The sequence below is a fragment of the Scyliorhinus canicula genome, chromosome 17, assembly GCF_902713615.1.
Source record: "Scyliorhinus canicula chromosome 17, sScyCan1.1, whole genome shotgun sequence".
NCBI lineage: Eukaryota > Metazoa > Chordata > Chondrichthyes > Carcharhiniformes > Scyliorhinidae > Scyliorhinus > Scyliorhinus canicula.
In genome coordinates, this window is record NC_052162.1 from 126,362,891 (window position 1) to 126,379,445 (window position 16,555).

Below are 16,555 nucleotides of genomic sequence, written 5' to 3' on the forward strand. Positions count from 1 at the left end.
ATCCAATCCAGTGACCACCCACATGGGCTTTGTGACGTCACTGCGGCCCCGCAATCCCAGTCCCAGGAGTTGGGAGACTGGATCTCCGGTGCGAAGGAACCTGCGCAACCCGCCGCGCGGGCGAGGGCGGGGAATGCGCATGTCCAAGGGAGAGCGGAATCCGCGCATGTGCAAAGCAGAGCCCGCCCCTGAACTTCCTGCTGAGATATTGATCAATAGGAAGAGCTGGAGGACCGGAAGGATCCTGGTCCTCCAGGCAATCACAGCGCGGTCATTGTGTGAAGATTAGGCTTCACACAGACTGAAACGTCCTCCTGTCTCCAACATCTGTGAGTAAAACACTTTCTTTTCTCCCCCTTTCTATTTCTTTTCTCATTCTCACCTTCAATTGGTCACTTGCAGCAACTGAAGGGAAAGGAAGTGAATCCAGGGAGGGTGCAGACTCTGCAAAGCTTGGCCCAGGTCTCTCTCTCTCTCTTAAAGACACTGACATCCTTTGCTCCCTCAGTTTGACACAATTATTTGTCTGGCTAAAAGGATGGTCTCTTTCCCAATGTTCACAATTAAAGGGCTGGTTTCTCCAGGAGGTAGATCCCGTTTTGTAACCCTGCAGCACCCTCAAATTTAATTTAGAAATTATTGATTATCTCTGCTGGACTAACCTCATTGGCACCAAGTTTGAGATCATGATCTCCCCCCCCCCCCCCCCCCCCCCCCCCCCCCCCCCCCACCCCCATGTATGTTAACCAACTGAAACATCCTACACATTAAACACGCTTTGGTCCAGTAATATGACCATAATTCCATTAGACTGGCAGCCTGCATGAAGACTTCCAGGTTCTGTGTCCAGGGCATGTATTTGTCATCCAGCCTGAATCAGCACCTTCAGGAGAATTGGGAGGGTGAATATTAGATACAGCAGAGTGAGAATGGAGGGAGAGTGTGTGGGATGGAGATTTACAGCTTTTGAGGAATGAGAGACGAAAGAATGTTCCAGAGAAACTAGAATTATCTGTTCTGAATCTCTATCCTGTACTGACAGTGATGATTTTTGTCAACTCATTTTCCAGGATATTAAAAGGTGAGGATTTACAGACAGAAATCGGAAACCAATCGTCCTGTCAACATCTGACAGAATCATTCAATTCATAAGGACCTGCATATCATCAGCATTTCAGCCTGGAAGGAGAAAATGTTTTGTTGTTCTGTCGGCCTCAGAAGACTTTACATCTCACTGTGACTGGGAAAACACCGAGACACATACACACCCGAGTGAGAGTGTTCCAAAAAACCACCATAGAAAGAGCTTTAACCAGTTAGACGGCCTGAAAAATCATCACACCATTCACAGTGTGGGGACACTGTACACGTGTTCTGTGTGTAGTCGAGACTTCTACTGATCATCAACCCTGGAGCAAGATAAGGATACCTGTACCATGGAGACATCGTGGAAATGTGGGGACTGTGGGAGAGGATTCAGATCCCCATCCGTGCTGGAAACTCATCGACGCAGTCACACTGGAGAGAGACCATTCACCTGCTCTCAGTGTGGGAAGGGATTCAGTGATTCATCCACCCTGCGGATCCATCAGCGAATTCACGCCAGGGAGAGGCCATTCACCTGCACTGAGTGTGGGAAGGGATTCACTCAGTTATCCAATCTGCGGACACACCGGAGAGTTCACACTGGGGATGGACCGTTCACCTGCTCCACGTGTGGGAAGGGATTCAGTACTTCATCCCATTTGCTGACACACCAGCGAGTTCACACTGGGGACAGGCCATTCACCTGCACCGTGTGTGGACACCGATTCGCTCACTTATCCAGTTTTCAGAGACACAAAGTGACTCACAGCGATGAGAGACCCTTCAAATGCTCTGAGTGTGAGAGTGGCTTCAAAAGCTCTCAGGATCTGATGGACCACCAGCGCATTCACACTGAGGAGAGACCATTCAGCTGCTCTCACTGCACAAAGAGGTTTAGAAGGTCATCCACACTGCGAAGACACCAGCGGGTTCACACTGGAGAGAGGCCATTCACCTGCACCGACTGTGGGAAGGGATTTGGTGATTCATCGACCCTGCTGAGACACAAAGTCACTCACACCAAGGAGAGACCCTTTAAATGCTCTGAGTGTGGAAGTGGCTTCAAAAGTTCTCAGGATCTGATGTCCCACCAGCGCATTCACACTGAGGAGAGACCGTTCAGCTGCTCTCACTGCAAAAAGAGGTTTAAAACCTCATCCACACTGCGGACACACCAGCGAGTTCATACCGGGGAGTGGCCATTCACCTGCTCTGTGTGTGGGAAGGGATTCAGTCGTTCTTCCAACCTGCAGATACACCAACGGGTGCATACTGGGGAGAGGCCATTCATCTGCTTTGTGTGTGGAAAGGGATTCACTCGGTCATTCCACCTCCTGAGACACCAGCAAGTTCACAAGTGATGACTGGGGTTGGACTCTGCTGTTATTGCTGCTGTTAATCACATCCAGGACTGAACCATGTTCATTCTGACACTTGATGAAGTGGGAGAGTTGGAGGGTTTCTTTCTGCTGGACTGGCCGGTCTCACAGCTTTGCTTCCAGTGGGCTGATGCTCTTTGAGCCTGGGAGTGTTAGGAAACAATAGGTCCTTTTGAGGAATTTATATTTGCACGGGTGAACATTAGTAACAAGGCATAGTTTCAGGTAGGTTGAATTTAATGTTTCTATGCCTGGAAGGCAGCTGCAGTTAGAATTTAAAGGCTATACGTATGTGGGGTTAGCTTCAATCCCAGCTGAGACACTATTGTTTTTAGAGAGCTCCACATGAAGAAAAGATAGTTGCATAGCAACCAGAGAGGCCCCGTAAGGTAGCAAACAGCTTTCTTTTGTTCTTTAGTTTGTAGCTGAAAACTAGCAGCAGTTGAAGGCAGTTGGAGTCAGGTCACAGAGCAGCGAGCAGCTCTCAACTGAACTCTGATCGGAAAAGCCAGATAGAGAAACCAACTTTCTCATCTGTCACGCAAGGTGGATATTAGGAAATTAGGTTCAGAAATGAGACCCCAATGTAGCAGGCAATTTAGGGGTGGAACAGACTGAGGGGGAAAAACCTGCCTGCACAGAGTCAGAGGGATGGACCCACACCTGGCCAAGCTACATTGTTGCAGTCAGACTTAAAATCGTTAGTGGGATGCCCCAGATCCATTGTTCTTTGGGACATTCCAGTCTGACCAGCAATTAGCTCATTACAGAGTCTGATGGCCTCTTTGTTCATCAAAGGGAGCTTAGTTGCATATCAATAGCATAACTCTGTTCTTTTGTATAAATGGGAGTGGGCCATCAAATCAGCCAAAATAACAGTGATAAGTTCAAGTGTGGAAACACCAGAAAACCTGTGTTTGAGGGGTTGGGTGGAGTTAGAGAGAGAGAGAAGGATTAGTGTTTTGAACAGGTGCAGGCAGAGGTTTGTGAAATAGACAGAGAGATGTTTTTTCACAGTAACTTCATTGCAGTGTGGATGTAAGCCTACCTGTGACACTAATAAAGATTGTTATTATTATTGTTATGAAAGTTGCCACCAAGCCAGGCTTTGGCAAAGGGTTATGAAGAATGTCCACAACAGGAGAAAAATTGTTTTGTTAAGTGCAAGTATTGCCTTTGCCTGTTTGTGCAAGTGGAATGAGAGCTGCATGTTCATGTAAAGTGATGTTTAATGGGAACTAGTCCGTTAAGGTTAAGTAAGTACATGTAATCTTTTAGTGTGAGGGTTGAAGTTTAAATATAATTCTCTTTTCTTTTGTTTTAATAAGGTTTGTTTATAAAATAACGAAGCCCTATTTATTTTATTATCACTCCTGGAATGAATCGATCTTTCCGCTCTGTCTTAAAACTTTTAAAAGCTATGGTCCTGGTGCAGTATCTTATCCACTGGCGAGAACTGACCAGGCGTCCATAACAAATTGGGGCTCGTGGCTGGGATGTTCTTAATATAATTCCTTGCTTGGCTTGGGGTTATCGAAATTAAAGACCGTGGGTGGGTGTGGATCGATTGCCTCCTTTCCCGGTTTGAAATATTGAATAGGGAGTGACTGGAGTTGGTCCTTCCAGTTGCTAAAAGGTCTCCTGGGGGTGGAGGAAATCACTCGGGAAGATTTAAAAGGGAAGCCAAAAGCAAAGGTTTTGAGTTTGGCAGAGGAACTGTAGTTAACCCTGCCAAAAGGGCCAAAGAAGGCAGAGATAATACAAACCATGCTTCAATATTTCAACTTACTGTATCACAGTCTAACCCATTAGAATTAGCTCAAATCCAATTAAAAATTAAAGAATTGGAAATGCTGTAAAAACTGAGAGAAATGGAGATGGCAAATGAAGCCAAAGAAAAAGAGAGAGTTTTTCAAAGGGAAATGGAAAGGAATAAGATTGAAATGGAAAGGGAAAGATTAGCAAAGGAAGAGAGAGAGAGATTGACTGTGGCAGAAGCGCAGGGAGGGGAGAGAGAATGTGAACTGCAGAAACTGGCACTGGAAGGAGAGCAATGACGAAAAATGTTGGAGACAAAGGCAGGAGTTGAGGAAGAAACCCCCCCCCCCCCCCCAGTCAAAGGTTTTGGTGGGACATGTTTAAATATATCCAAGATTCGATGAGGATGATGTTGAAGCATATTTTATATCCTTTGAGAAAGTAGCTAAACAACTGAATTGGCCAAAGACTACGTGGGTGGTGTTGGTTCAAATAAAGTTGGTAGGTAGAGCTAGCGATGTGTTTGTCTCACTGTCAGAGGAGGTATCTGGGCATTATGATGCGGCGAAGAAACCAATGTTAAGCATCATGGATGTATCTGAGTGGGTGCAGGCATCCTGAAACAGGAGGGCAAACAGACAGGTGACATTGTGCACATTGGCCCAAACGACATAGGCAGGAAGAGCAGCAAGGTCCTACAAAGTCATTACAGGGAGTTAGGTAGTAAGCTAAAAAGCAGGACCTGTAGGGTAGTAATTTCAGGATTACTCCACATCCATGTGCTAGTGAGGCTAGGAACAGAGAGATACTACAGTTGAACACGTGGCTAAAGAACTGGTGCCAGGGGATGGGCTTCAGATATGTGGATTATTGAAATGTCTTCCAGGGAAGGTGGGACCTGTACGAGAAGGACTGGCCACACCTAAACTGGAGGGGCACCAATATGGCCGGAAGGTTTGTTCATAGATCATCATAGAATTTACAATGCAGAAGGAGGCCATTTGGCCCATCGAATCTACACCGGCCCCTGAAAGAGCACCCTACCTAAACTCACGCCTCCACCCTATCCTCATAACCCAGCAACCCCACCTAACATTTGGACATTGCAGGGCAATTGAGCGTGACCAATCCACCTAACCTGCACACCTTTGGACTGTGGGAGGAAACCGGAGCACCCGGAGGAAACCCACGCACACACGGGGAGAACGTGCAGACTCCGCCCGGACAGTGACCCAGCCGGGAATCGAACCTGGGACCGTGGAGCTATGAAGCAACAGTGCTAACCACCGTGCTACCGTGCCACTAATGTGGTTCGGAAGGGTTTAATATGGCAGGGGGGTGAGAACCGGAGCAGCAGGTCAGCAAGTATAGAGACTGGGAAGAGCTTGAGGCTAAGACAAATCTAGCAAAGAGGGAGAGCAGGCAGAGGGAGGTCTGGAGTTTGCTTCAACACAGTAAGTGTAACAGGTAAGATGGATGAACTTAGAACCTGGATTAATGTGGGGAATTATGATATTGTTACTATTATGAAGGACAGGATTGGCAGCTTAACGTTCTGGAATATTCTCTTTTTTTTTGACGAGACAGAAGGGGTGGGAGAGTTTCATTACTGGCCAGGGAACATATCACAGTTGTGATGAAGGAGGACATCTTGGAAGGATTCTGCAGTGAGGCATTGTGGGTATAGCCCAATAGCTTCCAATAGGAAGGGGGCAATCACAATGTTGGGGTTGTACTATCGGCCTCCCAACAACCAGCGGGATACAGAGGGACAGATATGTAGTCAGATTCTGGAAAGTTGTGAAAATAGCAGAGTTGTTGTGGGTGATTTTTATTTCCCCCATATTGACTTGGACTCCCTTAGTGCTTGGGGTTTGGATGCAGAGCAATTTGAAAGGTCTGTCCAGGAAGGTTCTTTGAAACAGTATGTTGATAGTCCAACCAGGCAGGGGACCCAACTGGATCTAGTATTGGGGAATGAGCCCGGCCAGGTGATAAAAGTTTCAGGAAGGGAACATTTTGGGAATAGTGATCATACTAGACTAGAACATACGGTGCAGAAGGAGCCCATCGAGTCTGCACCGACCCACTTAAGCCCTCACTTCCACCCTATCCCCGTAACCCAATAACCCCTCCTAATGTTTTTTGGTCACTAAGGGCAATTTATCATGGCCAATCCACCTAACCTGCACGTCTTTGGACTGTGGGAGGAAACCGGAGCACCCGGAGGAAACCCACGCACACACGGGGAGAACGTGCAGACTCCGCACAGACAGTGACTCAGCGGGGAATCGAACCTGGGACCCTGGTGCTGTGAAGCCACAGGGCTATCCACTTGTGCTGCCCTAATTACATAAGTTTTTGAATACTCGTGGGTAAGAACACGAGTGATCCTCGAATGAGGGTGCTAAATTGGGGGAAAGCCAACTAATATTGCGCACAATTCTGGTCGCCACACTACCAAAAGGATGTGGTGGCTTTGGGGAGGGTGCAGAGGAGGTTGACCTGGATGTTGCCTGGTCTGGAGGGTGTTAGCTATGTGCAGAGGCTGAATAGACTCGGACTGTTTTCATTAGAAAGACAGAGGTTGAGAGTTGACCTGATAGAGGTATACTAGATTATGAGGGACATGGATAGAGTGGATGGGCAGGCACTCTTTCCCAGGGTGGAGGGGTCAGTTACCAGGGGGCATAGGTTTAAGGTCCGTGGGGCAAAGTTTAGAGATGTGCAAAGCAGGTTTTTTACACAGAGGGTGGTGAGTGCCTGGAACGCGCTGCCAGGGGAGGTTGTGGAAGCAGAAACATTAACGGCATTCAAAACGCACCTTGACAAATACATGGATAGGATGGGTATAGAGGGATACAGCACAAGGAAGTGCTGAGGGTTTTGGGAACGGTTGGTATCATGACCGGTACAGGCTTGGAGGGCCGAAGGGCCTTTTCCTGTGATGTATTGAAATTGAAATTGAAATTGAAAATCGCTTATTGTCACGAGTAGGCTTCAATGAAGTTACTGTGAAAAGCCCCTAGTCGCCACATTCCGGCGCCTGTCCGGGGAGGCTGGTACGGGAATCGAACCGTGCTGCTGGCCTGCTTGGTCTGCTTTAAAAGCCAGCGATTTAGCCGAGTGAGCTAAACCAGCTTTGTACTACAGAATTCGGCAAGAGCTGGAGAATGTGGATTGGGAGCGGCTGTTTTGTTTTATAAATTTAGAGTCCCCATTTCATTTTTCCAATGAAGGGGCAATTTAGCATAGCCAATCCACATATGCTGCACATCTTTTGGGTTGTGGGGGCGAAACCCACGCAAACACAGGGAGTGTGTGCAAACTCCGCATGGATAGTGACCCAGAGCCGGGATCGAACCTGGGACCTCGGCGCCGTGAGGCTGCAGTGCTAACCACTGCGCCACCGTGCTGCCCCTGGGAGCGGCCGTTTGAGGGTAAATCCACATTTGATATGTGGGAGTCATTTAAAGACCAGTTGATTAGAGTGCAGGCCAGGCATGACCCTGTGAAAATGAGGGACAGAAATAGCAGGATTGGGGAAGCATGGATGACAGGGAAACTGTGAGACTCGTCAAAAAGAAGAAGACCATAAGGTCTAGGTAACTAAAACCGGATGAAGCTTTTGAAGAATAAAGGGAAAGTCGGAAACAAACTCAAACAGGGAGTTAGGAGAGCTAAAAGGGGCCATGAAAGTAGGGTCAAGGAAAATCCTAAGGGGGGTTGTTGATGGGTTACTGGTATAGGGTGGATACATTGGCTTGAGTAGGGTGATCATTGCTCGGCACAACATCGAGGGCCGAAGGGCCTGTTCTGTGCTGTACTGTTCTAATCTAATAAAACAGCCGCTCCCGCTCCACATTCTCCAGCTTTTGCCGAATTCTGTGGTACAAAGAACAATACAGCACAGGAACAGGCCCTTCGGCCCTCCAAGCCTGTACCGACCATGATACCAACCTTTGCCAAAACATCCGCATGTCCTTGTGCCGTATCCTTCCACTGAAGCCTGACTTCAGTGGTGGGGAAGTTGTTGGAGAAGATACTGAGAGGCAGGATTTATTCACATTTGGAAGCGAAGGGACTTATTAATGATAAGCAACATGGTTTTGTGTGGGGAAGGTCATGTCTGACCAACTGAAGTTTTTTGAGGAGGTGACAAAATTAATTGATGAGGGGTGAGGGAAAGGCTGTGGATGTTGTCTATTTGTGAACTGTAATGAGGCATTTGACAAGGTCCCTCTTGGCAGACTGTACAAAAAGTAAAGTTGCATGGGATTCGGGGCGTGCTAGCTAGATGGATAAAGAACTCCCTTGGCAACAGGAGACAGAGAGTAGCAGTGGAAGATAGTTTTTCAGAGTGGACATCTGTAACTAGTGGTGTTCCAGAGAGATCAGTGCTGGGACCACTGTTGTTTGTAATATATATGAGATCTGGAGGAAAATGTAGATGATCTGACAGCAAGTTTGCGGATGACACTAAGATAGCTGGAGTTGCAGATAGTGAAGGGGACTGTCAGAGAATACAGCTGAATATAGATAGATTGGAGAGTTGGGCAGAGAAATGGCAGATGGAGTTCAATCCGGGCAAATGTGAGATGATGCATTTTGGAAGGTAAAATTCAGGTGTGAATTATACAGTAAATGGTAAACTCTGAGGAGCATTGACATGCAGAGGGATCTGGGCATTCAGGTTCATAGTCCCATGAAAATGGCAATGCAGATGGATAAGATGGTCAAGAAGGGGCAGCAGGGTAGCATGGTGGTTAGCATAAATGCTTCACAGCTCCAGGGTCCCAGGTTCGATTCCCGGCTGGGTCACTGTCTGTGTGGAGTCTGCACGTCCTCCCCCTGTGTGCGTGGGTTTCCTCCGGGTGCTCCGGTTTCCTCCCACAGTCCAAAGATGTGCGGGTTAGGTGGATTGGCCATGCTAAATTGCCCGTAGTGTCCTAATAAAAGTAAGGTTGGGGGGGGGGGGGGGGTTGTTGGGTTACGGGTATAGGGTGGATACGTGGGTTTGAGTAGGGTGATCATGGCTCGGCACAACATTGAGGGCCGAAGGGCCTGTTCTGTGCTGTACTGTTCTATGTTCTATGTAAGGCATGCGACATGCTTGCCTTCATCGGCCAGGGAATTAAGTGCAAGAGTTGGCAGGTCATGTTCCAGCTGTAAAAGGCCACATTTGGAATATTGCGTGCAGTTCTGCTCGGCACACTACCAGAAGGACATGGAGGCTTTGGAGAGAGTACAAAGAAGGTTTACCAGGATGTTGCCTGGCCTGGAGGGTATTAGCTATGAGGAGAGGTTGAATAAACGCAGATTTCTTTTGTTCGAAAGATAAGAGGCTGAGGGGAGACCAGTTTAAGGTCTACAAAATTACGAGAGGTATAGGCAGGGTGAATAGTCAGCAGCTTTTTCCCTGGGCGGAAGACTCAATTACAAGGGGACACAGGTTCAAGGTGAGAGGGGGAAAGTTGAGGGGAGATGTGCGGCGAAAGGGTGATAGGTGCCTGGAATGCGTTGACTGTGGAGGTGGTGGAGGCAGGCAGATAGCAACATTTAAGAGGTACCTTGATCGACACATGAACGGGTGGGGATTGGAGGGATACGGATCGTTTGGGCAATAAGTAGTAGGTGTAAATAAGGAATCTGGATCGGTGCAGGCTTGGTGGGTCGAAGGGCCCGTTCTTGTGCTGGAATGTTCTTTGTTCTTTGATGTTAAGGAGAGTGTGCCTGAGAGGGAATAAATAGGAAACCAATGGTAGTGACAGAGAGACAAGAAAATGCAATTGTTTTCATTGTAATAAAGCTGGACATGTGAAGTCGTCACAGTGTTGGTGGCTGACAACAGTGTTTTCAAACTTTTTGTCCCGGGGCCCACTTTTACCAACTGGCGGACCTTCGGGACCCATGCTGGTCAACGTGCATGACCCAAGCCAGCCAACCTTCACGACGCACCTTTATTGTTTACCTTTTGGTCATCACTATCTCACTTGCTTTGTCATTCAATGTTACATTTCTGCAAAGGACGTCAGCCGACTATTTATGTTCTCGCTGCATCCTTTGAAAAAAATCAAGAGGTTTGTCCTCAAACTTGCCATGCCTTTGAAGATTTGATTGTTTTAAAGTTTTATTTGCCAGTACTTCCCTGCATATAACACACATGGGCTTTGCATCCTGATTTGCGTTGGCACAATTAAAGCCATACCTCAAGAAATCATCTTTCTATGTTGCTTTGTTCCCATTCTCAGTTTAAAAAAAAATAATTTATATTGAAATTTTTGAAAAATGTATAACAACAGAACAATAATAATAACAATAATAAACACCCCCCCCGGACCCGTAACAATGCATATAACGAACCACCCCACCCCGCCCCCCAACCCAATAAACAACAAAATAAATTAAATTAACATAAACAATGCCCCCCCCCCCCTCCATCCCCCCCCCCTCCCCCCCCCCCCCCCCCCTCCATTCCCCCCTCCTCCCCCCCCCCCCCCCCCCGGGTTGCCGCTGCTGCTGACCTAGTTCCCTATCATTGAGCCAGAAAGTCGAGGAAAGGCTGCCACCGCCTAAAGAACCCTTGTACCGACCCCCTCGGCGAATTTGACCTTCTCCAGCTTAATAAATCCCGCCATGTCATTGATCCAGGTCTCCACGCTTGGGGGCCTCGCATCCTTCCACTGTAGCAAGATCCTCCGCCGGGCTACAAGGGACGCAAAGGCCAGCACACCGGCCTCTTTCGCCTCCTGCACTCCCGGCTCCACCCCAACCCCAAATATCACGAGTCCCCATCCTGGCTTGACCCTGGATCCCACCACCCTCGACACCGTCCTCGCCACCCCCTTCCAGAACTCCTCCAGCGCCGGGAATGCCCAGAACATATGGGCATGGTTCGCTGGACTCCCCGAACACCTAATGCACCTGTCCTCACCCCCAAAAAACCTGCTCATCCTCGTCCCGGACATATGAGCCCTGTGCAGTACCTTGAACTGCCATTTTCAGTTTCTAATTGTTTGTTCACCAGAGGCCCTGGAGCTCTGCTTACAGCTCACACCAGCACTGCCTTGTCCCACTGTGGCCTCTCCTAAGCAGCTCTCTCCAGCAGATTCAATTGTGAGATCCGGACCTGTTCGCGTCTCTGGCCTTCTCGGCCCCGTTACTAAGTAACCAGTTCTTCACCCTGTCCTGTTGCTTGCTTGCTGGCAGCTTCAAAATGGAGGAATCTCTCCGCCATGATTTTGCACCCATAGCAACGATGTAAATGGCACGGGGTGTCAGTGTACATGCTGGGAGCGTGACCTTCTCTCTGTCACTGCCTCTGACGGAAGTACTCCATCGTTCATAATTAAAGACCGGTCGTAGCGGCCTTCTACTTTTATTTGAAACTTTATTTCCAATACCTGATGTTTCCAAGCTCATAACTTTTTAACGACTGAAACTTAAAAACAAATTCAGTTGAACATGTGCATTTGCACACAAACTTTGTTTTAAATATATTCCCATTTCTTTAGAAATTTAAACAAATGGGCGGCACGGTAGCACAGTGGTTAGCACTGTTGCTTCACAACTCCAGGGTCCCAGGTTTGATTCCCGGCTTGGGTCACTGTCTGTGCGGAGTCTGCACGTTCTCCCCGTGTCTGCGTGGGTGTCCTCCGGGTGCTCCGGTTTCCTCCCACAGTCCAAAGATGTGCAGGTTAGGTAGATTTGGCCATGCTAAATTGCCCTTAGTGTTTAAAAAGGTTAGATAGGTTACTGGGTAACGGGGATAGGGTGGAGATGTGGGCCTAGATAGGGTGATCTTTCCATGGGCTGGTGCAGACTCGATGGGCCAAATGGCCTCCTTCTGCACTGTAAATTCTATGATCTATGAAGTACAGAAAAAAAGTACATTCTTGTTTTTCCTTTACAAACTATGACCTTAGATGAGATGAAGTGACTTGTTAAACACATACAATGTCAAATATTTCTTTCTGGTTCCACCGCATTGCACCATTCTGATGTCCAAGTCACCTCCTTCTCCATTCTCACCAAAAGTGCTTACTTCCTGGTTTCCAGAGAGCAGCGACACAAAGTGATGACTGTGTAAGTTTCTTCCAGTGTTGACATGTGTCAGCCGTACTGACTGACCTGGTTTGATTGGTATTCCTTCCCAACAAACCTGGCCTGGATTCGCTCCCACTCTCCAGTAACTGCATCCACCCCAGTCACAGACTGCTGACCACTGCCCGATCAGGACTTCACATTGTGGGAGTGCAATCAGACATTGTGTCGGCCGTTGAACAGCTTGACCACAGAGCCGCAGGTCACATACTGCTGATCGGTGGCGGGGGACAAGCCGAGCAGCGCGCAGAGGACAAGCACCAGAGCGGAGCTCCAAGCTGGGGCCACCACTGTTAGCATCATGCGCCCACATGGTCGTCCATCAGTCCCAGACCCCACCCCTTACGGACGCGCGGTGACCAGCATACAGCCCAGCCTCGCGCCATCCCGCCCCCTCAAATGCAAACCAAATCTTGAAAGCCGTGCGCGGCTGTTGGGGACTTCTTCCCAATTCGGGTTAGCCATGGCCCGAATCAATTCCAGCCTCCCAGATTCCCACCGCTGCAACAGGTCCGCAGCAGACGCCATCTCCCTGGCCCTACACTCAACACTGGAACATCTAGATAACAAGGACATCTGTGTCAGACTTCTGTTTATTGACTACAGCTCACCTTCAACACTATTATTCCTATGAAACGCATCTCCAAACTCCATGGCCTTGGCCTCGGCTCCTCCCTCTGTGACTGGATCCTGAACTTTCTAACCCACAGACCACAATCAGTAAGGATAGGCAACAACACCTCCTCCACGATCATCCTCAACACCGGTGCCCCACAAGACTGTGTCCTCAGCCCCTACTATACCCCTTATACACTTATGACTGTGTGGCCAAATTCCCCTCCAACTCGATTTTCAAATTTGCTGGGTCGGATTTCAAACAATGACGAGACGGAGTACAGGAATGAGATAGAGAATCTGGTGAATCGGTGCGACGACAATAATCTCTCCCTCAAGGGGTGGCATGTGGCACAGTGGTTAACACTGGGACTGCGGCGCTGAGGACCCGGGTTCGAATCCCGGCCTTGGGTTACTGTCCGTGTGGAGTTTGCACATTCTCCCCGTGTCTGCGTGGGTTTCACCCCCACAACACAAAGATGAGCAGGTTAGGTGGATAGGCCATGCTAAATTGCCCCTTAATTGGGAAAAATGAAATAAATAAATAAAGTAATTGGGTACTCTAAAATTTATTTATAAAAATAAAATAATCTCCCTCAATGTCAACAAAACGAAGGAGATTGTCATCGACTTCAGGAATCATAGATGAGAACATGCCCCTGTCTACATCACTGGGAACGAAGTAGAAAGGGTCGAGAGCTAAAGGTTTTTAGGTTTGCAGATCACCAACAACCTGTCCTGGTCCCCCCCGTCCCGACACTATAGTTAAGAGAGCCCACCACCGACTCTACTTTCTCAGAAGACTAAGGAAATTTAGCATGTCAGCTACGATTCTCACCAACTTTTACAGATGCACCATAGAAAGCATTCTTTCTGGTTGTATCACAGCTTGGGATGGAGCCTGCTCTGCCCAAGACCGCAGGAAATTACAAAAGGTTGTGAATGTCGCCCAATCCATCACACAAACCAGCTTCCCATCCATTGATTCTGTCTACAATTCCTTTCTCTCGGGAAGGCAGCCAGCATAATTAAGGACCCCACGCACCCCGGACATACTCTCTTCCACCTTCCGTCAGGAAAAATATACCAAAGTTTGATGTCACGTACCAACCGACTCAAAAACAGCTTCTTCCTTACTGCCATCAGACTTTTGAATGGACCTACCTCATATTAAGTTGATCTTTTCTCTACACCTGTAGCTGTAACATTATATTTTGCAGTCTCTCCTTCCTCTCCTATGTACAGTATGCATTGTCTAGCATGCAAGAAAATACTTTTTACTGTATACTAATACAAACGGGATTATTATTTAAGTGATAAAATATTAAAGCATGCCGCTGTGCAGACAGACATGGGTGTGCTGGTGCATGAGTCACAGAAAGTTAGTTTACAGGTGTAACAGGTGATTAAGAAGGCAAATGGAATTTTGTCCTTCGTTGCTAGAGGGATGGAGTTTAAGACTGGGGAGGTTATGTTGCAATTGTATAAGGTGTTAGTGCGGCCACACCTGGAGTATTGTGTTCAGTTTTGGTCTCCTTACTTGAGAAAGGACGTACTGGCACTGGAGGGTGTGCAGAGGAGATTCACTAGGTTAATCCCAGAGCTGAAGGGGTTGGATTACGAGGAGAGGTTGAGTAGACTGGGACTGTACTCGTTGGAATTTAGAAGGATGAGGGGGAATCTTATAGAAACATATAAAATTATGAAGGGAATAGATAGGATAGATGCGGGCAGGTTGTTTCCACTGGCGGGTGACAGCAGAACTAGGGGGCATAGCCTCAAAATAAGGGGAAGTAGATTTAGGACTGAGTTTAGGAGGAACTTCTTCACCCAAAGGGTTGTGAATCTATGGAATTCCTTGCCCAGTGAAGCAGTTGAGGCTCCTTCATTAAATGTTTTTAAGATAAAGGTAGATCGTTTTTTGAAGAATAAAGGGATTAAGGGTTATGGGGCGGAATTTTCCGCTCCCCATGTGGCGTGGGAGAATCGCAGGAGGGCCCCCTGACATTTTTCACGCCCCCCCGGCGCCCCCCCGTGATTCTCCCCCCCCCCCCCCCCCCCTCCCCGGCTCAGAAGAATCGCCGCTTGCCGTCCGACCCCGATGGGCCGAGCGGCCGGCCGTTCACGACCGTTTCACGACGGCGGCAAACATACCTGGTCGCTGCCATCGTGAAATGGGCGGCAGATGCCCGTTTGGGGCTTCTAGGGGGCCGTTTGGGGCAAGAGCACCACGACTGTGCTCAGGAGGGGACAGGCCAGCGATCGGTGCCCACCGATCATCGGGCCGGCGTCCAAAACGGATGCACTATTTCCCCTCCACCGCCCCGCAAGATCAAGCCGCCACGTCTTGCAGGGCGGCTATGGGGAAAGACGGCCGTCAGCGTCATGACGTCAGCCCCGCATACGCGGGTTGGAGCCGGCCAACCTGCACATGCGCGGCTGACATCATTAGGCGCGCTGGCCGCGTCATTCTTGGCCCGATGCCCCCGCGGCCGAGAGTTACGGAGCGCCGCTCCTAGCCCCGCCGGGAGGGGAGAATAGGGGGCGAGGAGCGGCCTCCGAGGCCATCGTGACACTCGGCCGACTTCACGACGGCCCTCCTGATTTTTCCCGGGAGTGGAGAATTCCGCCCCTGGTGTTCAGGCCGGAAAGTGGAGCTGAGTCCACAAAAGATCAGCCATGATCTCATTGAATGGTGGAGCAGGCTCGAGTTGCCAGATGGCCGACTCCTGCTCCTAGTTCTTATGTTCTTATGTTCTTATGTGACAATAATAAATCAAATCAAATCAGCAGGAGGCACCAGTGATGGCTACACGGAAGAGATCACTTCAGTGGAACATTAATCATTTCAGAACTTCAGGAGAATCAGGCGGCAGAGGTGAGTGTAGTGGCCAATACTAAGGAGAAAGTTCTGGCAAAACTGAAAAGTCTGAAGGTGGATAAATCACCTGGAGCGAATGGACTACACCCCAGGGTTCTAAAATAGATAGTTGAGGAGATTGTGGAGGCATTGGCGGTGATCATGCAGCTGGAATAAATTGGAGGCAGGGAGGGTCCCAGAGGACTGGAAAATGGCTAATGTAACACCTCTGTTTAAAAAGGGACGGAGGGAGAAGATGGGAAATTATTGGCCGGTTAGCCTGACTTCGATCATTGTTAAGATTTTAGAGTCTGTTATTAAAAATGAAATTGTGGAGTACTTGGTAGTGCATGGCAAAATAGGACTGAGTCAGCACGGCTTTGTCAAGGGGAGGTCATGTCTGACAAATTGTTGGAGTTCTTTGAGGAGGTAACAAGGAAATTAGACAAAGGAGAAACAGTGGATGTGATCTATTTAGATTTCCAGAAGACCTTTGACAAGGTGTATAGAGACTGTTAAATAAGTTATGAGCCCGTGGTGTTACATAGAACATAGAACATTACAGCGCAGTACAGGCCCTTCGGCCCTCGATGTTGCGCCGTCCTATGAAACCCCTCTAAAGTCCCTCTACACTATTCCCTTATCATCCATATGTTTATCCAATGACCATTTGAATGTGTTTAGTGTTGGCGAGTCTACTACTGTTGCAGACAGGGCATTCCACGCACTTACTACTCACTGAGTAAAGAATCCA

At 48.4% G+C, this 16,555-nt stretch overlaps 1 protein-coding gene across 1 annotated transcript in view; it reads left to right on the top strand.

Annotated features, from left to right (window-relative positions):
* The first annotated feature begins 283 nt into the window (after nucleotides 1-283).
* The window catches only part of LOC119951259 (oocyte zinc finger protein XlCOF6-like), a 72,066-nt gene continuing 55,794 nt past the window's right edge, over nucleotides 284-16,555 (top strand). Inside the window, exons 1-2 of the mRNA XM_038774318.1 lie at nucleotides 284-329; nucleotides 1,071-2,353. Of these exons, the coding sequence (XP_038630246.1) occupies nucleotides 1,437-2,353 (917 nt within the window). The 5' untranslated portion in view covers nucleotides 284-329; nucleotides 1,071-1,436. The remainder of the gene's footprint in view (nucleotides 330-1,070; nucleotides 2,354-16,555) is intronic.